Source organism: Heterocephalus glaber, unplaced genomic scaffold (genome assembly GCF_053883595.1).
Source record: "Heterocephalus glaber isolate CG9 unplaced genomic scaffold, H.glaber_assembly_v1.0 deba00001564, whole genome shotgun sequence".
In the NCBI taxonomy this organism is placed as follows: Eukaryota; Metazoa; Chordata; class Mammalia; order Rodentia; family Bathyergidae; genus Heterocephalus; species Heterocephalus glaber.
Window position 1 is genome coordinate 14590681 of NW_028258351.1, and position 22225 is coordinate 14612905.

Below are 22225 nucleotides of genomic sequence, written 5' to 3' on the forward strand. Positions count from 1 at the left end.
ACCTATCTGGGTCTGTTTTCCCAGTTCCAAAATGGGAAGATTAGACTTAGGAACAACTTGCTTTCCTCTAGCTTTAATATTCTAGTTTACACGCATGGCTTATGTCCTTTCTCCAGAACCTTGGCCATGGTGGGTTCTCACTGCTGAATAAGTGAGAGCTTGTTCCTACAAAGTCTTTGAGATCAGCCGTTGTGCATACCCCATCTCTGGCTCCCCAAGGCCCAACACAGTGGTGAACAAAGAGGATTCTCAGGCAGTATTTGCTGAGGGAATCAATTAAGGGCCATCAAGCTCAGCCCACCACAGGCTGGTGGAGAGGTGGAGGGAAAGAGGCAGAGACAGGTGGAAGGACGGAGGGAGACAGGCTGGCCCAACACACGGGCCTTCCCCTTTCTTCAGCCTGTGCTGGGGCTGGCCTGTCTGCAGAAATTGAGTCATAGTCAGACTAGCTTTCCCCAGAGGACAGCCCGGGCTGGCAGGGCCGGGTGTCCAGGGTTTTCTAGTGGACATCCCTGAAGTAGCATCCAGAGGGTGAGGACCTGAGCTGGGATCCTCAGATTTATTCCTGGGCTTCCTGCTCTCCTTCCTTAAAGACACCTGCTTCTTTGTTAAGAAAGTGGTGTGTGCATGCATGCGTGTGTGTGTATATGTGTGTGTGTGTGTGTGTGTGTGTGTGTGTGTGTCTGTCTGTCTGTCTGTCTGTCTGACTGGTGCATGGCCCCAGCCACCTGAGATGACTGTCATATGTAGGGACTACCACTGAGACTGAATCAGCATGGAGATGGTTCAGCGCAGCCTGTCTCCCTTGGGGACACAGCATCATACACATTGCTGTGTGGACAATGTAAGAGGGGGCCTAGAACCCATTGCCTCGTAGGAAAGAGTTCAACTTGTTAATTGATGGCTCCACTCTTGGTCCCTGGAAATGGCGTTGTGGTTTGGAAGAAAGCATGGAGTAGGGCCAAGTAGTGACTATGCCCTCAGATTTTTTCCTCAGGGGAGGGTCAGGGAGGCCTAGAGGAGCCAACAGATTGGCTGGGGGCAGCCTTTCAGCTGCACTGTGTTTTAGCCAGAAGACAGTCATCTCTATGCTAAGTTTCCATTTGATATGGCTGAGGACTCAGAATCCTGTTAGAAACAAGATAGCCCACACAGCACACAGGACAGGAATGGCAGTGTGTTTCAGTGTAGCATCCCTTGCCTTCTAGAATCCTTGAAGGCAGCTGTTAGAGACATTGTCCACGCAGGACAAGGGCTTGTCACCTCTAGGAAGCTTCGTTTCTTGCTCTGCACAGCCTTTTAAACACAGGGGTTCTGTCACCAGTCTGTGAGAGTTGCATGAAAAATCTGGGTGATTGTCTCTGCACACATCCCTTCTCATGGTTCTCTTAAAGTTGGCCAGCCACATTCTCACCTGAGGCAGACAGTGCAGAGTCAGGCACCAAGGGTTTGTCTCTAGTTTTCCAGCCTTCCTTTCTGAAAGCTCACTTCTCTACACTTAATCATCCCTTGATTCCAGTTTAATGGCTCTTTATATATATTAGTTGAGGGGTCAATCACCAGTTCATTTCTCCACCATTGGCCACCAGGTCTTTGTTTACTGCATATTACAAGAATCCTTGAGGCACCACAAAGATGTTCTAGAACCTTCTGGGGCTGACTCATTTTAGTCAGCTCTTCTCCTACACACTTAGCGCATCTGTGGGGAGTTTGCTGGGGTTGTCAAGGACCTGGGGATCTAGATGTAATGAGGAGACAAGCCTGAGTCAGTTCAACTAACATTTACCTACATTCCAAGTCCAGTGCCAGGCCAGGGGCTGGAGGAGGAGGTGAAGACACAGATGAAAAAAAGTCTCTGCCAGGACAGCTTCCAGCCCCAGAGGGGGACAGACACACAGACGGTTGCCATGGAATGTGACAAGTGCCAAGATGCCATCCCCTCCTGAAAACCCCAGGGATGCCCGAGCCATCTCCAAGAGTGTATAAGGTCAGCTGGAGGAGAGAGGAGCTCCAAGCAGCCACTATATACATAGCACGAAGGCAGCATGGGTGGGAGGACCTGGGAGCCATTCTTCCACATAGAGAATAGGAGCGGAAGTGGGGGTGGCAGACGGGGCCACATCTAGGAGCAGTGGTTGGGTTGGGTAGGGGCCTAGGTTGCTTGATGGGCTTTGGGCCAAGGGAATTAATGGTCAGTCTTGAGTCACTGCAGGGGCCGGAGAGGATGTGGGGAGGACAGGGTAGGGCAGTGGGGCTGCAAAGAGCGGATGAATGGGGCCTGGTAGATGCTGGTCCCATTCACAGAGATGGGGAACTTGGGCTAGGGCAGTTTAGTGGGGGAGAAGGAGGGAGTAAATTCTGAATATAAACTTCCCTCCACTTTCCACTCTCCCTATTGTGTGGCTCTCTTGGATTCTGAAGTTTATACAGGGGGCAAAAGGGGACAGAGGAGAGGGAGCAGAGTCTGGGGGCAAGGGGAGCCTATCTGTGGAAGGTTGGTGATGGGTTGTGCCCTCTCCCTGGCCCTGCAGGCACAGCTGGGGGACCTGAAACCCCTCCCCCAAGTTCCCAGCATGCCTTTGGCAGCTGGGCACAGGGGAGTCCTGCTGCCTGGTGACTGATAGCTGGTGCATGGGCAGGCAGGGAGCCCTCGTTGAGGATGTGCTCCAGGAGGGCCGGGTGAGGGTGCCTGTTTCTGTGCCAAGTGCCAGGGCCTGGGCTGTTGATTTCTTCAGGATAGTCAGCCTGGGAGCAGTGTTGGTGTGTGTGAGTGTCGGTAGGTGTGTGTGCACACTCACCCGTGCAGGTGGACATGAGCTTCGAGGGCCCATGTGGGTGCCTGTGTGGTGCCTTTTTTGGCTTTAGCAAGTTCCTATGGTAACCACGAACATGTCTGTTTTGGGATCTGGAGTCTGGGGCGTGAGTGGCTACAGGGAGAAGCAAGGCAGGCGGGTGCTTAGCTGGCATTTGGGCTGTGGCCTGATTTCATTGCCAGGCACTGGGGACGCACCTGGAGGTGCCATTTGTCAGGCGGCGAAGTCTGCAAACTCTGGAGACCTGTGTGTCCCTGGCCTTTATCCTGGCCCAATCCACCATGCCCAGGAAGCCTTGGTGAGTCCTTGTTCTGATTTCTGGGTGCACAGACAGCTGCCTGGGACTTGACTAGGTCTGGTGGGTGTTTGCTGATTGGCAGGCAAGGAGCAGCTGTCAGGGAAGAGTCTAAGGCTTGGGCTCTTCTGAGATGGGTATGGGACGGTGGGCAGGAGGGGCTCTGCTTATTCCTGGAACCCTGTGAGGGTGTTTCCACATGATGGTGGAGCTGGGAAGCAGAGCAGCACAGGGCCAAATGTGTTCCTGCAGGGGCAAGGGCGGGATGCAGGAGAGGAGAACACAGATGTGCCAGCCTGTGGCCCGCCAGCCCAGGCCCAGCCATCCTAGGGATTCCCTCCCCCAATTCAGCTCTGAGTCTTGTGGCCCCTTAGCTCTCTGCCCATTCACTTGAGCTTTCTTCCAGGTTTCCCAGGCCCAGAGCTTTGTCAGAGTCCTATGGAAGAGGAGGCTGGAGGATTCTGGCCCACTCCTGGGGGACTGGGAAGAATTGCTGCTACTGGGCTTTGGGGAAAAGCCCTTGACTCCACAGATGGTACAATCCTTGCACTTCTTGTCCACACAGTGTAGACCTGGGTGTGATGTCCCCTCCACAGCTGCTGTCCGAAAGGCTCCTGAGGGGCAGGGGCCTGGGCAGCACTCCGGGGTCACACAGAGGTGGGTGGTGCCTTCTACCCCTTCCTCCTGTGTGCTCCTCCCAGAGTGGGGGGTGGAGGGTTGGGAGGGGATGTGGATGGCCCCCGAGCTCACCCAGAGCTGCTCCCTCTGCCTCTGAGCAGGCCTGGAGGTTACATGGCAGGAGTTACCGTGACTGGGTGTGGGCTGTGGTTCTGGTAAAGGCCAAGGGGAGCAAGAGAGTGGATACTCTGCTTTGTATGGATTGTCAAGACCTTCCCTCCCCGAGAGGCAGAGTCTAAACCCTGACAGCTTTCCTGAGGAGCCCTGGAGAGAGGGTTGGGGGCCCTCAGGGGAGATCCCCAGATCTCTGGAGTCCTTGACTATTAGGGCTCGAAATGAAAAAAGCCAAATTAGCCACTGTGTATGTCTCCTGTGCCCCTGAAACTGGCCACTCAGCTTGAGCTTGGCTACCTCTGGTAATAGGGAGCTCATTATATTACCTTCCAAAGAGGCCTATTGTATTGCAGTACAGCTCTGCTTGTTGAAAGCTGATCATTATTTTCATGTGGAATTTCTGTACCTGCCATTGCTTAGTCCAACCCTACCCCTTAGCCCCCTAAAGCCCACTCCTAAACAAGGTTGATCCCCCTTTCTCTTGAGGATCATTTGGACATTGGAAGGTGGCTCTTGTGCCCTGAGTCTTCTTTTCTCTTCTGCTGACCATCCCTGGACCCTTCAGTTGTATTTGGTATTCCTCAGTGCTTGGGCTGATCTTTGTTGGAAGGCTCATTTTCCAGGCAGCCTGTGGGAGCCCCACATGAGGTTGATCATGCTTCAGCCTCCTTAGTAGAAGTAAGTGAGCTGAGACACAGCAGGAAGGTGGTGGATGTGAGGGGTCAGCTGTCCGTCTCTGTGACGTTTCTGTGATGTGCTGGCCTTAGTTTTTTCCTGCTTCTCCATCAACTCCTCTTTCTTTGCAGCTTTCCAACTCAGGACCTCATCTCTTCTTTCTGATCACAGAGCTGGGTGTTCACAGGGATCCAACCTTGGGAAGGGGGCTTGGGCACTTGTCTAGAATGACCTGACAGAGCTGGGAAATGCTGCCCCGTCTTATCCAGCTGTCCTCTTATAGAGGGACTGGAAATCAGGAGCTTGAGCCAAAATCTTGACAACTAACTCAATTTAAAAAACAACTGTGTGTGGCCTGTCTTTGGGCCAAATTCAGCCCATGGAGTCACCCATGTGCCACCTCTGCTCTGGACACGCCATCCCGCTTCAGTCCCAGCTCATCCAGTCCTTCTCCCCAGGTCACCTCTTCCCCTGACTGCTCTCATCCCTCTCAGTCACTGTCTGCTCCTTTGCGACTCTGTTTCCAGACCGTGCCCCTCTCAATTAACCTTTTCTCTTTCAGATCCAGTTCTTCCTCTGTCACTGGCTTGAGAAGCCTCTGAGTCATGGGGTGGGGGGGTTTGGTCCTCCTGCCTCCTGGTTCAGGCCCATTATCTCCTGCTCCAGACAGTGACAAAGGCCCTCTAATTAACCTCCTCTGCTGGCCTCTGCCAGTTCTAACTAATTTGTCATCCCTAAAGCTCCAGCTCTGCTCTCTTGCTCCTAGAAGCCTGATCCATGGCAGACCTTGTGAGTGCTGATTACGCACGGGCTTGTTGTTCCCAGAATGCTGGAATGAGAACAGCTACCACCGGCGTCCAGGTTGTGTGTACCCCCCAAGGACTTCTCTTTTATTTAATTTAATTAAATTAATTAAATTATTTTTTGGTACCGGAGATTGAACTCAGGATCTTGCGCTTGTGAGGCAGCAGCGGCGCCACTGAGCTAAATCCCCGGCCCTCAAGGACTTCTCTTAATGGCATGAACATCCATTGTCTTTAGGTCAACAATAAATACTTTAATCCCTGCTCTTTTCTCCAAGGCAGTGGTCCCCAAACTTTTCTGCGTTTGGAATAATCTGTTGGAAAGAGGCTTTTAAAAATTCAGATGCCCAGGTTGTACCTAGTTCCAGTGAAATTGAAATGTCTGGGTGAGACCGACCCAGCCTCTGTACTTTCTAAAGATCCCCAGGTGTTTCCAGTGTGCTGTAAAGTCTGAGAACCATGGTCCAAAGGGAGAGACAAGTGTGATTTTTTTTTTTTTTTGGTACCGGGGATTGAACTCAGGTCCTTGTGCTTTCGAGGCAAGCGTTGGAACCACTGAGCTAAATCCCTGGCCGACAAGTGTGATGTTTGTTGATGGGTCAGTTGGGGCTGGAGGTTCACATGGGCTCTGGGTGGTGAGAGTTGCTCCAGGCCAGGTTTGGATGGTCATTTTGGGCTGAATGATTCCATGTTGTTCTGTGCATCGTAGGATGTTTACCAGCATCTCTGGCCTCTACCCACCAGATGCCAGCAACTCATCTCCTAGTTGTGATAATGAAAGATATCTCCTGATGTTGCTGAACTTCCAGGACAATGGCATAACGTCCTGTGTGTGTGTGATTGATACTGGGACTTGAACCTAGGGCTTTTGCACTGAGCTACATTTCCAGACCTTTTAAAACTTTTTAAAATTTTGAGACAGGATCTTGCTAAGTTGCTGAGTTGTCCAGGCTAGGCTTGAACTTGTGAGTCCCCTGTCTTAGCCTCTGAGTGGTGGGATTACAGGCCTATGCCACCTCGCCAGACTAAAATCCTTTATAGCATTCTCAAATATGCCCAGAAGAAAAGTTTACCGACCAACCAGTCTCATCTTAGTGGTTACTTTGTGGGCTGTGGAGTCAGGCAGCCTCTGTTTAAAGTGCAGCTAACCTAAGGGAAGTTATTTAACCTGTCTGTGCTCAGCCAGTTTCTAGTTTTGTTTTATTTTCTTGAAACTGAGCCTCCTTTAGCTCCAGCTGGATGGTGGACCTTGCTCTGTTGTCTGGCACTGAGTTCCTTGCCTGTGCTGCTCCACCTGCAAGAGACACCTTTATTTTCCCTCCCTGTGTTTCTGTCTGTGTTTCTCTCCCCTGTGGGAAGTCTGAGCCTTTGGGAGCCTCTGAGTGTCCCATGCCGTTTGTCACTTAGGTGAGGTGGCCGTTCCCTCCCTGCCTCGGGCTGTGAACCAGCAGGTTACCGAAGTGTGAACCCTCCACCCCATGCCCAACTCATTCTGAGAGGGTGGGGTGGGCGGAAATCCGTGCCTGGCAGGCCACAAAGCCACATAACTGACTTTAGGGCCCTGCCCTGGTGGGGTGTGTGTGTGTGTGTGTGATGGCAGCCACTGTCCCTTTCTTGAGTAATTTGCTGCTAGCAGATCCTGTTTGGAAATGAGGAGCTTTGAGCTAGGGACTTTCCCAGGCCCATTCTGAACTCAGGAGCAGGACTAAGGAGGGGCAGCTCCCATTCCCACCCTGCCATGACCCATTTAATATCAGCCAGCTGGATTCGTGGCAGACCTGTCCATGTGTTTGGTTTAAAATATAGCTTCTGGGGCCCCATTTGAGGGATTCTGCTTCATCAGGCCTGGGCGGGGCCCAGGAAACCTGTGTGTATTAGGGCCGGAGGTGGTTCTTCTGATGTAGCTGTGCTGCCGCTGCTGGGAACTAGTCTATTTAAAGCACTCTTCCCCACAATGAAGATTCACTAGTTGGGTTTCTGTGTGCTGGGTGACCTTGGGCAAGGCACACAGCCTCTCTGTGCCCCAGTTGTTTTACCTGGGAAGAATAATAGTGTTTACACCTGGGTACTATTGTTGTGAGGCCTAAAAGAGATAATGCAGGGGAATCCTGAAGCACAGGCTCAGCACACGCTGCTTTCTCATGTTATCAGTCATGGTCCTGGGTTATATGACATTCCCGTATGCCTGCCAGTGAGCTCGTGTATATCCACCCAGGCAAATTCCATACAGGAATGATGTGCACCCAGACCCAAGCCTGCCTCCTAAGGACAGATGTGTGCACATGTGTGACACACAGTCACTGGAGAGGCATGAAAACAAGGTCAGATGTAGATGTACACAGACCTTGATGGTCAGGGCTTTTCTTTTGCTTGCACACTGGTATTATTCCTGGAGTTAGCAGCACCTGGGCTTAGCTCTGGGAGCCCAAGGTGCCCCATGTTTCCATAGCAACCACTGTGCAGTAAAAACAGGAGGAGGAGGAAAAGGAGGAGGAGGGAAGAGATAGAAAATCCTGAGTCAGTTTCTAGCTTCCAGGGACATCCTCCCTGCTGAGGGCCTTGCTTCCCCTTCACCATCCATACTGAGGCTCTTTTTGGCTTTTTTTTTTTTTTTTTTAAAGGATAATGATATGGCAAACCTCTGGGTACTCAAGACCCAGAATCAATAGTTGTTCACTTTTTTGGGGGGGGGGGCTGGGGTTGGAACCCATGGCCTTGAACATGCTAGGTAAGTGCTCTACCACTGAGATGTATCTCCAACTGATAGCTATTAACATATTCTCTCATTTTCATCAAATCTTTTTGAAAATTGTGATAAAATATACATAATTGAAAATCAGCCATCACCACCATCCATATCTAGAAACTTCTTGTCATTGCAGACTAAGACTCTGTACTTATTAGGCACTAACTCTGTATTTCCCCTTCTCGGCCCCTGGCAACCACCATTTTCTGTTTTTGTGAATTTGATTACTCTATGACCTTCATAAGTGAAATCATAAAGCAATTGTGCTTTTATGTCTAGCTTATTTCACTTACCATAATGTCTTCAAGATTCATCCATGTTGTAGCATGTATTAAAAGGGTGAATAATAGTCCATTGTGCATATATACATTTTGTTTAGCCATTCATCTGTCACTGGACACCTGCCTGTTGTGAATAATGCTGCTGTGAACACTGGTGTACAAATACCTGTTGGAATCCTTGCTTTGGATTCTCTTGGGTCTGTACCTAGGAATGAAATTGCTGGATCATATGGTGTTATGGTTTAGATATAGAATGTCCCTCTAAAGTCTCATGTATTCAGAGTTGGGGTTTTTGGAAGATTATGGGATCATGGCCGTGCTACAGTCACCAGTGGATTGACCCACTGATGAGTTTGTAGCTAAGTGTGCTGTTAGGAGAGGGGACCTGGTTGAAAGAGGTGTCACTGGGGTGTTATCTCCCTTCCGGGCTCCTCCCTTCTCTCTATGCTTCCTGGTTGTCATGGTTGAACAGCTTTTTTCTGCCATGACCTTTGACTATGCTATTTCTGCCTTGAAGCCAAGCAACCATGGTCTGAATTCATTGGAAATTGAGCTAAATAAACCTCTCCCTTTCTATATTGTGAGTGTTGGATGTTGTCTGTCTGTGATGGTGTTATGGTTTGTGTTTAGATGTCCCCCCAAAGCCTCATGCAGATGAAGTGGGACTTTCTTTTTCAGAGATAGTTGAATCTGGAATGTGTGATGCTGGGACTAAGGGTGTGTGATTCCTAAACCACTACATGTGAGTGATTGGTTTGGCACTGCCCTAAATCCTGGTAGTCTGAATAAGATAAAAGGGGCAGAAAGATGATGTTAAACCCTCTTGTCACCTTTGCTGCCTTGTGTGAGCCATGTTGTTTCTCCTCTGTGACGCTTGTTTGCCATCCCAGCCTTGGACTCAGCCAATTATGGACTGAAACCTCTATGAACTATAAGGCAAATAAACCCCTTCCCTTTTAACTTTTGGTGTCGGATGTTTTGTCTCAGCCATGAGAGAAAAGTAATACAGATGGGAAAGCTGACTAATGCAAAAAATTGTCTGCTCCATTGGAGAAATGGAATTATTGCCATGATTGTACCTGACTATGTGGTTTAGAAGCCTTTGGAACTGGTTTGGGAAGTTTTGGATGGCCTAATGAAACCCTTGAATGCTGTAAGCCGAGCTACATGGGTGATTTTGACTGGAGCTCAGAAGACCAGAATGCTAATAGGAATGTGAACACACAAGGATCATGAAGTTTCAGTTGGAAATGAGGACTATAGGAAACTGGACTAGAGGACAGGCATGTTTCACTCTGACAAAGAATTTGTCTTGTTTTGTCCATGTCCTAAGACTTTGTGTGAGGCTGAATTTAAAGATAGTGGACTAATTCATCTAGTGGAGGAAATTTCAAAGAAGCCCAACATTCAGACTGTGGTATGGGTACTATTGGATGATTTTAGTCATATTTATGGTTGGAATCAGGGATAAAAGGTAGGGCAGAAAAAAATTGAAAAACAAAGGTTGGCCAGAAAGGAAGCATATGTAAAGTTGGGGCTAAACAGAATGTGGCTCCTAAAAATATTAGCATTAAAAAGAAGTCAAGGGCTGGGGATTTAGCTCAGTGGTTCTGGTGCCTGTCTCACAAGTGCAAGGTCCTAAGTTTGATCCCCGGTACCAAAAAAAATAAAACAAAATAAAATAAAAAGAAGCTTAGTACTTTGCATCAGGACAGTAGGAAAAATGTCTTGAGGGTATCTTAGGAAATGGCCCAATCCCAACCGCTGGAAAGCTCAAGGGTATAAAAGCGTAAACTCCTTTGGAAGACTTTGCTTTGAGAAGTACCCCAGGGTACCCTACTCATTCAGGGCTGCCTAAGGGAAGTGCTTCCCTGAGTGCAGCTATCTAACCACTCAGAGACAGCTGCAGCCATGGTCCAAACAGGCCAAGCTACTGCTCCAGCTAGTTGCAAACCTTGGCATCATCCATGTAGTGGATGTTTTTAAGTATGCAGAATGAAGGGTTATGGGGCATGAAGACTTCCACCCAGATTTCAGAAGGCCTGGGAGGCAAGGAAAAAATGTATGACAGGGTCACAGTCCCTGCTGGAAAATCCTGAGAGCATGATGCTTGAAGCTGTGAGAATGAAGCCCAAGGCGGAGTGGAGACCCCAGGAAGTTGGAGATGTCAGGAATGGAGAATGTTTGCTCTGGAAAACTGCAGGCAGAAAGTGGAGCTAGCCCAAGAGAGAGGCCATGTGGGCTGCATCTAGCAAGGCCATAGGGTTGGGGCTCACATCTCACCATAACCTGTCTTGGGTGCTGAACACAGAGATATAGGATTTAATGTTTGCCCCGCTGGGATTTGGGCTTGATTTGATCTTGCTTTCTATTTCACCCTTTTTGGAGTGGGAATGTTTGCCCTGTGCCATTGTATGTTGGAAGTATTTAACTTTCTTTTTGGTTTTTACAAGGGTTCACAGCTTTGAGTCTTAGAGAAGACTTTGGACTTAGACTTTTCAGCAATGCTCAAACCATTAAGACTTTGTAACTCTTAGAGATGGACTAAATACATTTTACATAATGAGATGACATGAGCCTTTCAGGGTCCAGAGGTTTAGATCTAGAATGTCCTCCAAGAGTCTCATGTGTTTGGAGGTGGATCTTTCAGAAGGTGATTGGATCATGGAGGTGCTATACTCATCAGAGGACTGATCCACTGATGAGTTCACAGTTAAGTGTGGGGCTTGGTTGGAAGACATGTGTTACTGAGGGCATGGCTTTGGATGGTATATCACCCATTGTGGCTTCTCTCTTGTTTCCCTGCTTCCTGGAGACCATGGATTGAGCAATTTTCCTCTACCATGCCCTTCCATCATGTTGTTTCTGCCTTGGAGCCAGCTGACTGTGGACTGAACCCTCTGAAACTGTGAGCCAAAATAACCCTCTCCTCTTTAAAGTTGTGAGTGTCAGGTGTTTTGTCCCAGTGATGGGAAAGTGATTAATAAGAGGGGTGATACTGTTTAACTTTTTGAGCTTTTTTTTTTTAAAAAAATCACAGATAAAGTTAAGTTTCTGTAATTACTTTTTCTTGTCTCCATTCCCCTATTTCTTCCATCCATAGAAGTGACAACTATGAGAAAAAATTTGATATGTTTTCTCTCAGTTCATATCTTTAATACTTTCACATCTACACACAAGTATCTAGAGATACTGTACAGTTTTGGTGTGCATGGTTTGCCCTTCTATCCTCAGGTTCCACACGGACAGATTTAATCAACCTCAGATCGAAAAATTTTTTTGAGAAATTGTATCTATACTGAACATACATAGATTTTCCCTTGTCATTATTCCCTAGGTGATGCAGTATAACAAGCTATGTTTAAATTGTATTAGGTACTGAGAGTAACCTAGAAATGATATAAAGTATATGGGAGGATATGCATCAGTTGTATGCAAATATGATGCCATTTTATGTAAGAGACGTGAGTGTTCTCTGATTTTGATATGTGTGTGTGGGTAGGTCCTGGAACTAATCCTTTCAAGATACTGAGGGACAAGTATATTAAAAACTCACATACATGACATCTTTGAATTTGTTTGACCTGAATTTGTTTTTCTGGTTCTAGATAGTCTGAGTTCAGATCTTGACTTTATCACTTACCAGCCCCAAGCCTTCGGGGAGTTTATTTAATCTCTCCATGCCTCAGTTTCTGCATCTGAAAAGTGAGACAAATAATAAACCCTAAAATCTCCTTGTAATGTTGTGGTTTTTTTGGTACCTGGGATTGAACTCGGGTCCTTGTGCTTGTGCAGCAGGCAGTGGAACCACTGAGCTAAATCCCCGGCCCTCCTTGTAATGTTATTTTGGGTGCTAACTAAGCGTATATACGTCCAGTGGTTAGAACAGTGCAGGGATATAGTGTGCACCAGATGTGTTGGTTGTTATTCCATGTGTACTTGTGATGTGAAAGGTCCCCAGGAGGGGGGATCCAGAGGTGAAGCTGCTGGGCTGCAGCTGTATGAGGTGTTGCCAGATAGCACCCAAGAGAGGTTTTACCATTTACATCCCCCTCCCCAACCACGGGTAAGGAGAACCCATGAGTCCTAGTCCCCACATCCTATGATTTTTAATGTTCACATCAATTTGACTGACAAAAGTACATTTTGTTTTATTTTATTTATGCTACAAACATCAATATAATTCTGAATAAGTGAATGAAAACCCTTCTGGCTCAAGCAACAATGTCAGTGCCTCCTCTGAGTCCCTCTCTTCAGGCCTGGGAGAATATTTTTGTATTCTCCTTTTTTTCTGCTCTGGATCACAAACATTTCCCCATATTGGTACAATTGTTTTTTTTCTTTTTTGAAAAATAACATTTTTCCTGATTATAAAAATAGTACATGCTCACTGTAGAGGTTTTAGAAAACATATATAGATGTTGTGATGAGAAATAAAAATAATCCATGACCTACCACCCAAAATGCTATCATTTTAAAAATTATTTTTTATAGCACAACATTTATTGGTACATTTTAGGCATATATAATGATAACACTCATTGTAGGGGATTTGCACCTGTACATGATACATTCCACCCCTTTTCCCCCATGCTCCTCCTCCCCGCAAGCCCCCTCCCCTATGTACAAAAGCTTTGTTTCCATCTTTTCCTTCTATTTTCACCTTTTTTCTTGTTCATTCTTTCCTTTCTCCCTCCCTCCTCCCTTGTTCCCCTTCCCATTTGAACATTTTCCTCCCGTTTCCCAATATCTATTCTACATTTTAGTCCTTACACCAGAGAAACAATGCAGTATTTAAACGTATGTATCCAGTTTATTTCACTTAAGAATATGGTCTGAAGGTCCACCCATTTAGCTATAAATGTCTGCAGCTCATCCTTCTTTATGGCAGGGTAGTACTCCATTGTATAAAAAAACACACATCTTCTTTATCCATCTGTCAGTTGATAAGCATTTGGGCTATTTTCAAGATTTATCTATTACAAACTATGCTGCTATAAACATGAGTGTGAATATATCTCTGTGATATGATGCTTTTAATTCTTTTGAGAAGATACCAAGAAGAGGAATAGCTGGGTCAAATAGAAACTCTATAGCTGGGTCAAATAGAAACTCTAGTTTTATGTTTTTGAGAAATCTCCACACTGATTTCCACAGTGGTTGCACCAGTCTGCCCTCTCACTAACAGTGGAGAAGGGTTTCTTTTTCCCCACAGCCCCTCCAGCATTTGTTACTGGTTTTTTGTTTGTTTGTTTGTTTGTTTTTTGGTACTGGGGATCGAACTTGGCACCTTGCTCTTGCAAGGTAGGCAGAACCACTGTGCTAAATCCCTGGCCCATTGGTTGAGTTCTTGATAGCAACCATGCTAGAGTGAGATGGAATCTCAGTGTTGTTTTAATTTGTATTTCACAAATGACCAGTAATTTGAACATTTTTTCATATATTTTTTTGCTGTTTCTACTTCTTCATCTGAGAAATGTCTTTTCATTCCAGATGCTCATTTTTCAATTGGGTCTTTAAATTTTGGGGGACTGATTTTTTGTTCTTTATTTATTCTAGGTAATAGTCCTCTGTCTGTTGAACAGCTAGTAAAAATGGTTTAAAAAAGTGGGTTGTTTCTTCACTCTGTTGGTGGTTTCTCTTGCTGTGAAAAAAGCTTTTTAATAAGATGAGGTCTCAGTTGTTGATTCTTTGTAGTACTTCCGGTGTGATGGGGTTTTGTTCATGAAGTCATTGCCTACTCCTATGTTCTTCTCAAGCATTCTACCTATTCTCTCTTCCAGCATATAGAATGCTATCACTTTAATGGGTTTCTTTACAGTTTTTTTGTTCCTTAAGTTCCTTCTATTTTTATTGTTATTATTATTTTGTGGTACTGGTGATAGAACCTAGAACACTCTGCTACTGGACTACATCCCCAGATCCCTTTGTTTTTTTATTTTGAGACAGGATCTTGCTAAGTTCTTCAGGCTGGCCTTGAATTTGTGACTGCCCTGATTGAGCCTCTTCAGTAGCTGGGGTTACAGGTGTGTACCACTATGCTCGGCTTTATCTTCTTTTTAAAACTTAATATATAATGACATTTTTTCAACATTATGTGCTCTTTCTCTGTGTGTGTGTGTGTGTGTGTGTGTGTGTGTGTGTGTGTGTGTGTGTGTGTTTCAGTACTGGGAATCAAACCCAAGGCCTCATAGGTGCTAGACATGCTCTACCACTGAGCTACACCCTCAGCCCAACATTAAATATTCTTTTCTATTTTTGTTTTTGGTACTGAGGATTGAACTCGGGACCTTGTGTTTCGAGGCAGGCGCTGGAACCACTGAGCTGAATCCCCGGCCCAACGTTAAGTATTCTTTAAGAATGTGATTTAAGGTTTTGGGCGCGCGCACCGGCCCCCCACACGGTCCCACCCGCGCGCCTGCCGTCTTGGTTCCCGTGGGCGCGCCCCGGTTTCCGCATCTGGCTCAGGACGCTTCCGTTGGTAGTGGGGACGGTCCCCACCGCGAGGGCCGTCCAGAGTGTGCTTGCGAGTGGGCTACCTCGACTTCCGATCCCCCTCACTTCCCGCCTCTGAATTGGCTCATCTTATTTTCCCCCAGGCCTGTGGGTACAGTTACCGAGATCACTTTCCTCCTCAGGGTTTTCCGCAGACCTCCACATGGTAGAAGGGACTGAGCAGAGAATGAGAACCTTATCCTGTCATCTGTGAGCCATTCTTCCCACCTGCATTCCCACTGTTTGCTGTCCTCACGTCTACTTTATTCCTGAATCTGGATTTTGCGGAATGTCCTCCCAAAAAGTCATTAGAAGGAAATGCCAACCATCGAAATTTTGTCAGGAGGCCATGGTTCTTGGAACAGAGAGGATTTCTGAACAAAAAGAACCAGTGTCCTAGTAAGGTGCCTAAGCCACACTCAGAACCTACAAAGAAAGGGGAAACTCCAAGAGTGAATGGCACTGGGAAGATCCATCCTCCCCAAAGAAAGAAGACAGCTGCCTCTAGCGACGGGTCAGAGCAGTCCCTGGACAAGAAAGCTGCAGTGTCTTGGCTGACCCCTGCCCCTTCCAAGAAGACTGATTCTGTTGTGGGTAAAGTAGATTTGCTGGGGGAGTTCCAGAGTGCCCTTCCCAAGATTAAGAGACCCCTAGCCCGCTCCCAGAAGAAGGCCCCTCAGAAGAATGCTGCACAGAATGCCACCCAAGCGCATGCAGACAGCGTATGCTCTGGAGCGTCACAGAAGCCAGGGAAGATGGTGGCGACAGACTGTGAGAGGGTGGGCACGGGTCCCAAGGGCCACGTTAGCTCCTTGGCTCGCTGTAGCATCATCAACTATGATGGGGATGTGCTATATGATGAATATGTCCTGCCCCCTGCCCTATTGTGGACTACCGGACCAGGTGGAGTGGTATCCGCAAGCACCACATGCTGAAAGCCACACCGTTCAAGACTGCGTGGAGCCAGATCTTGAAGATCCTCTCCGGGAAGGTTGTGGTGGGACACGCCATCCACAACGACCTCAAAGCCCTGCAGTACTTTCACCCCAAGCCTCTCACCAGAGACACCTCCCAGATCCCTCTCCTCAACTGCAAGGCCAGCTGCCCGGAGAATGCCACCATGTCTCTCCAGACTCTCACCAAGAAGCTGCTGGGCCGGGAGATCCAGGCTGGAAAAAGCGGACACTCCTCTGTGGAAGATGCCCAGGCCACCATGGAGCTGTACAAGTTGGTTGAAGTTGAGTGGGAACATCACCTGGCCCAGAATCCCCCGAAAAACTAGCAGGTGTGGGGCAGCAGACACAGCACCCAGGAGAATAGGCAGTGGCCTGGGGAGCTGGCATTGTTGGGAGAGAGGCTTTACCCCACTCAATAGCCCTTGCAATCTCACCTTGCAAAAAAACAAACAAACAAAAAAAACGAATGTGATTTAAAATGTCACATACTATAACATTACGATGTTCCATAATTTATTTAACCCTTGCTTTAATTTTAGGTTGTTTTAAATTTCTGACTATTAAATAATGCAGAATAGGGCTCGGGGATTTAGCTCAGTGGTTCCGGCGCCTGCCTCGCAAGTGCAAGGTCCCAAGTTCGATCCCCAGCACAAAAAAAATAAATAATGCAGAATAAGACCTTAAATATATTTGTCTCTGATTATTTCCTTTAGTTAGCTCTGACTAACTACTTCTTCTTCTTCTTCTTCTTCTTCTTCTTCTTCTTCTTCTTCTTCTTCTTCTTCTTCTTCTTCTTCTTCTTCCTTGTCCTCGTCCTTGTCTTTGTCTTAGTCTTCATCTTCCCCTTCTCTTCCTCCTCTTCCTCATGCTGGGAGTTGATCCTGGGACCTTGTACGTGTTAGGGAATGACTTTACTACCAAGCTACACCCAAACCTTATTTTCTCTTCTTTTTCCTTGTTCCCTCCCTTCCTTCCTCTCCCTTCCTCCCCCTCCCTCCCTTTTTCCTTCCTTCTGAAAATGTCTTAATGACTGTTGCCCATTTTTGGCTGTTCATCTTTTTCTTCTTGATTTGTTAGAGCTCTTTTTGTATCAAAACCATTGATTTTTTTTTGTTGTTCATATTCCTGTTCCCAAGTAGTTATTGCTATGGCTTACATCTAGATGTCCCCCAAAAGCTTCATGTGATCATAGGAGTTTTGAAGGTGGCTGGATTAGGGTGTGTGATGCTGGGATTAAAGATGTGAGGCTGGGATTTAGAGTATGATGCTGGGATTAAGAGTGCCCCACACTAGGTGAAGGTGGTACCACTCAAAAGATGGGTAGCCTGGAAGGGATAAAAGGGAAAGGCAGGCTGCTGCTTCTCCTGTTTGCTGCTTTACTGCTTGCTGCCTTCTGCCTTGCCACACCATGGATGGTTTCTCTGCCATGAAGCCCCTCTACCATACCACCCTGCCTAGAGCCAGCTGACTCTAGACTGAAACCTCTACAAACTGTGAGCTGCAATAAACCTTTCCTCCTTTAACTTTGAGTGTTACGTATTTTGTCTCAGCAACAAGAAAAGTAACTAAGACAGATTTACTCAAGAAAAGTAACTGATCCAGTCTTTCTGTTTACCCTTTGGCTATACATTTGACTCTTGTGTTTTAGTGCAAGTTTTATATTTTTTGGTAATAAAATCTACCAGTTTTTTTCATTTGTGACTTCTATTACTTTTATGCTTAGAAAAATCCTTCTCCATCTAGAAAGTTAATGATTGCCCATGTGTTTTTTCTTTAACAATTTTATTTTTTTACCCTCTTCTCCCCAGTACTAGGGATTTAGCCCAGGGCCTTCATACTGATTTATATCCCCAGTCATCTTTATTTTTTATTTTAAAACAGGATCTTACCAAGTATCTAAGTTATCCAAGCCTACCTCAACTCCCCAAAGTGCTGGGATTACAGGCCTATGCTAGCATGCTGAGCTTATATTTTGCATTTAATTATTTAATCCATCTGGAATTTAGTTTGAGATGAAATTATTTTATTGTTTTCCAAATAATTAGCCAGTTTTTTTCAGACTAGACTTTAAGAAATTTTCTGTTTCTTATACTAAATTCTTACATGTCCTAAGGTGTATTTCTGGGATTCCTTTGGTCTAGCTGTTGAATCAGAGGTAAAGAAAGCAAGGTGTGCCCAGGGTACAGAGGGTAAAGCTGGAGTCTGAGAAGAGAGGAATCAGGTCCAAAGAGAGGGCACTGGGTTGTGGTGGTGGGCCTTGCAGGTCAGATTTTTGAGTTTTCATTTGCTGAGCTGTGGTGAGATGGTTGGAGGTTTTTGTTTTTGCTTTTTGGATGATATGTGATTTTTTATTAGTATTGTTCATGATACATAATAACTACATTCATTTTGGGAAATTAGTACACACACATCACATTTCAATTATTTTCATGCCCTCTTCCCCCTCCAGTCCTCTCTCCTCCCTCCTTTTCCAGATCCCCTTCCCATCTCCACAAAGTCTATCTCCTTATTTCCTACTACAGCTCTTTAATTTTACTCTTTAACTTATTTATATTTTGGCTGTCTCATATTAGAGAGACCATGTGATATTTAACTTTCTGTGTCTAATTTGTTTCACTGAGCATTATGGTTTCAAGATCTATCCATTTTCCTACAAATGACTCAACTACTACTCAGCCATAAAGAAGAATAAGTTTGGCCAGGGATGTAGCTCAGTGGCACCGCGCTTGCCTGGCAAGCACAAGGTCCTGAGTTCAATCCCCAGTACCAAAAAAAAAAAAAAAAGAAGAAGTTTGAGTCACTGGTTGAAGGTTTGGAGTAGGGCTGTAGAGCAACTCCATTGGAGTTTTCCAGGACAGTCACTGTGGCTGCTGGGGTGACTGAGTGGAACCATGTAAGGTGCAGATGGACATGGCCCAGCAGCTGCTCAAGAGGGAGATGAAAATGGCTTTAAGTGTAGGGTGAACATAGACAGATGGCTGCAAGATGCTACAAGGTAGAACTTGCAAAATGTTGAGGCTGGCCTGATTTGGAAAGAGGGGAGGAAAGACATATTCCCCAACATGTCATCTGAGTGACCTGGATAATTGTTACATTAATCAGGATTTTTTTTAGACTGTAAAAACTTGGAATAATAGTGATTTTGGCAAACATGAAGTGCTTACTCTGCAACTGAGCGGTCTCAATTGCTTTCATGTGTACCATCTTGGTCCTCACCCATCTTTATGAGATATTTGCTCCCATTCCTGTTTTGTAGATGGGGAAATGAGGCTTACAGAGGTTGTCACTTGTTAAGGTCATGTGACTGGTAATCTGGGAACTGAGCTGCTTGTCTCTATTCCTGTGCTTGTGCCTATATGAAAGAGGCACAGAAATGCCCTTGGTAGCTTTCAGTCATGTTGGATCCCTTTCCAGAATTGGGGTGTCATTCAAGGAAAATGTTATGCTGCTTGGGACCTGGTTGCAACTCCAATGGCCTGGTCCCTCTTGCCCCTTAGCAGCAAGTGTCCATAGCCTTCTTCCTTCTCTGAGTTTTGCATTCGCATTCACTTTGCAAGAGGATCTGGTCAGTTGGTCACTGTCTGATCGACTCTTTGTGAAAGTGACCAGAACTCAGTTCAAGCCAGTGTAAGTAAAGAGAGAGGTCTAGCAGTTGGTTCATCTGGCTTGAGGCATAGCTGGAATCTAGGACTCAATTAATCTTTAGACTAATGTTGTCCAATATGGCAGCCCCTGGTCATGAGTGGCAGTTTAAATTAAGTTAATTAAGTACAACTAAAAATTCAGTTCTTCACTTGCACTGGCCACACTTCAAGTGCTCAGTAATCACAGGCAGTTAGTGGCTATGATATTGGGCAGAATGGATGCAGAACATTTCTATAATCACAGAAGCTTCTGTTGGACCATGCTGATTGAAACTGAAAGCCAGTCTTCCCTGGAGGACTTCCAGGGCTGTACAAACCCAGAGATTTGTCCCAGTTTGTGACTTGTCACCTGCTGCAGAAATCTCATGGACCCCCTAGACCAGGTATCTGAGCTGCACAAATCCAGTGCCACTAGGTGGTGCCAGGGAGGCAGCCACAAGCTGGTATCTGGCAGCTGGGCCCTTCACACATATCCCTGGGCTGCAGGCAGGAGCAAAGGGAACTGTCTCCTGAAGAGGTTCCTAATCCCGTGGCTGACATCCAGAACATGTGTAATATATCATGGGCCCTGGTGTCTCCTAACACACACACACACACACACACACACACAATCAGGTACTTGCACTGAGACATGACCACATAAGGTTACTTAGGGGCACACACAGAGTCACTTTCACTCAGAAATACAGTCCCCACAAAGCCCAAACATGGTCAGTGCCACCTTCCATTACGACAGTGACAAAAATAGCTGCAGTTCCCCAGCATTTGCTGTGTTCCCTCATTCCGTTCTCACCAGTCCTGGGAGGTAGCTCCTGTGGTTCCTCTCATTTTAAAATGTAGGAAACCAAGGCCTGGCTGTTATAATATGGAGCAGGATAGATTCCCCAGGGTTATCTGCATCCAGGGCTTCTCATCCTGCTACTTTGATCTGCTTCACTTGGCAGGCCACGTGATCATGCTCAGATATGCTCTTTCAGACGTGCAAGGTCAGGGTTGTGCTCTGCACTTGCACAGACACAAATGTCAAGCCTACTGGTCCCTCTGAGGTTGGGTGCTGATTTTGGGGGGGTAAAACAAAGAAAGCGATTACTACTTTCCTGGGGGTGGAGTGGGGGGTGAATCACAGACATATGGGAAATCTCTTGGTAAAATGAAAAATGCTGTAAGTGTAATGTGTAGGGTATATGGTGTTATACAAATGAGAGGGGCTGGCTTCCTAGAACCTGACCTCTGATATTTTCTTTTTTTCTTTTTTTTTTTGGTACCAGGGATCGAACTCGGATCCTTGCACTTGCACAGCAGGTGGCGAAACCACTGAGCTAAATCCCTGGCTCTCTCTGATATTTTCTTTACACTTTATCCTGGAATTTCCGAGTGCTATTGTGGAAGTCCTATCTGCTTGGGAGTTGTGTGGGCTCCACTTTTCCTTGGGACCATGTCAGTTTCCGGTCTAGAGACTGGATGTTCAGAGAGGATGTCCCCGATATCTTAGTGGTGTTGATGTCCCACCCTCGGTCTAATTCCTTGGAGTGAACTGCGACTCCAATCAGGGGGCCCTAGCAACATCTATACACCCTGGCCCATGGTGTGGATTCAGGAATTTGCAAGTGCCTGAGAAAAAAAACTGTTAGGGTTCTAATTCAGTTGAAACTATTTTGCTTTTTTCCTTTCCTTGGTGTCTCACAATCCACTCTTAGTCCACCAAAATCATGATGTATGTACTCTGGTCTCTCCAGTGGAGGGGCTCTGGGGACAAGCAGAATAATGTTGACCATCTGGACCTTCTCAATTGGCCGTGCCCTGCACGTTCCTCTCCAGGTGAGCTGGCCAGGCTCTCAGCTCACATACTCATGGAATCAGGGTCGGGAAGGTGGCCCTGTAAGCAATACAGCAGCTAGAAAGGATGCAAAACAATTGTGGAGCAATTTCCAAGAAACAGTATGGGGACACAACAAAATTGAATAGGAAATAGGGTATTGTCTGTCCATTTTATTGGCTGAGAGAAATAAATAGGCTTGGCTAGAGAAGAGGAAGTGGAGCAGGAGAAGGTAAGTGGAGACACTGGTGGCTCTGAAGAGAAACCTGGACTCTGAGGGATGCCCAGTACTGCATCCAGTTTCACTGAAAACTTGTCATGCCACCTTTCCTTTAGTTATTTGCTTATTTTTATAATATCTTTGTAGTCCTGGAGAGTGAACCAGGGCCTTGCGCATGCTAGGCAAGCACTCCACCACTGAACTCCATCCTCAGCTCTTTTGAAGTGTGTATTTATTTATTTATTTATTTATGTAGTGCTGGAGATTGAACCCAGGACCTTGCACAGGCTAGGCAAGTACTCTACCACTGAGCTACAGCCTCAACCCCTAAATTTTATTTTGAGACAGAATCTTGCTAAGTTGCACAGGCTGGCCTTGAACTTGGCAATTCTCCTGTTTCAGGCTCCCCAATAGTTGGTATTACAGGTGCGTACCACCTTCCCTTTTAAATATAGGCTTATCAGTGACATTTTTTCCCCCAGTTCCAGGGATTGAACTCAGGACCTGCACTTGCCAGGTAGGCGCAGGACTGCTGAGCTACATCCCCCGCCCATTAGTGGCATTTTTGCACCTGTCACAGCAGGGTCATTTTTGGTTCACGGTTTGAGCAGGAAGAGGGAGAGAAAGGGAGAACAAATTTTGCTGCTATAAGTGGGTCAGAATTGGAACAGAGAAAGCAAGAACACTGA

General features: G+C 46.4%; 2 protein-coding genes across 16 annotated transcripts in view; both read left to right on the forward strand.

The window, feature by feature from the left end:
* Rap1gap2 (RAP1 GTPase activating protein 2) overlaps positions 1-22225 on the forward strand; it is a 251824-nt gene that overhangs the window by 45374 nt on the left and 184225 nt on the right. The window contains exon 1 of one of the 15 annotated variants that reach the window (XM_087191610.1): positions 2967-3111. The exons of 11 other annotated variants lie outside the window; for them this stretch is intronic. In XM_087191610.1, coding sequence (XP_087047736.1) covers positions 3095-3111 — 17 coding nt within the window. In that variant the 5' untranslated portion in view covers positions 2967-3094. Of the gene's footprint in view, positions 1-2966; positions 3112-11233; positions 11314-14409; positions 14432-22225 lie in introns of those variants that run through there. 3 more of the 15 variants (XM_087191604.1, XM_087191603.1, XM_087191615.1) reach the window with 3 other exon arrangements.
* On the forward strand, positions 15481-17480 carry LOC147823861 (interferon-stimulated 20 kDa exonuclease-like 2). The gene is given in 2 exon segments (XM_087191629.1): positions 15481-15773; positions 15776-17480. Coding segments are annotated over 2 exon segments (525 nt in total). The 5' UTR covers positions 15481-15655; the 3' UTR covers positions 16183-17480.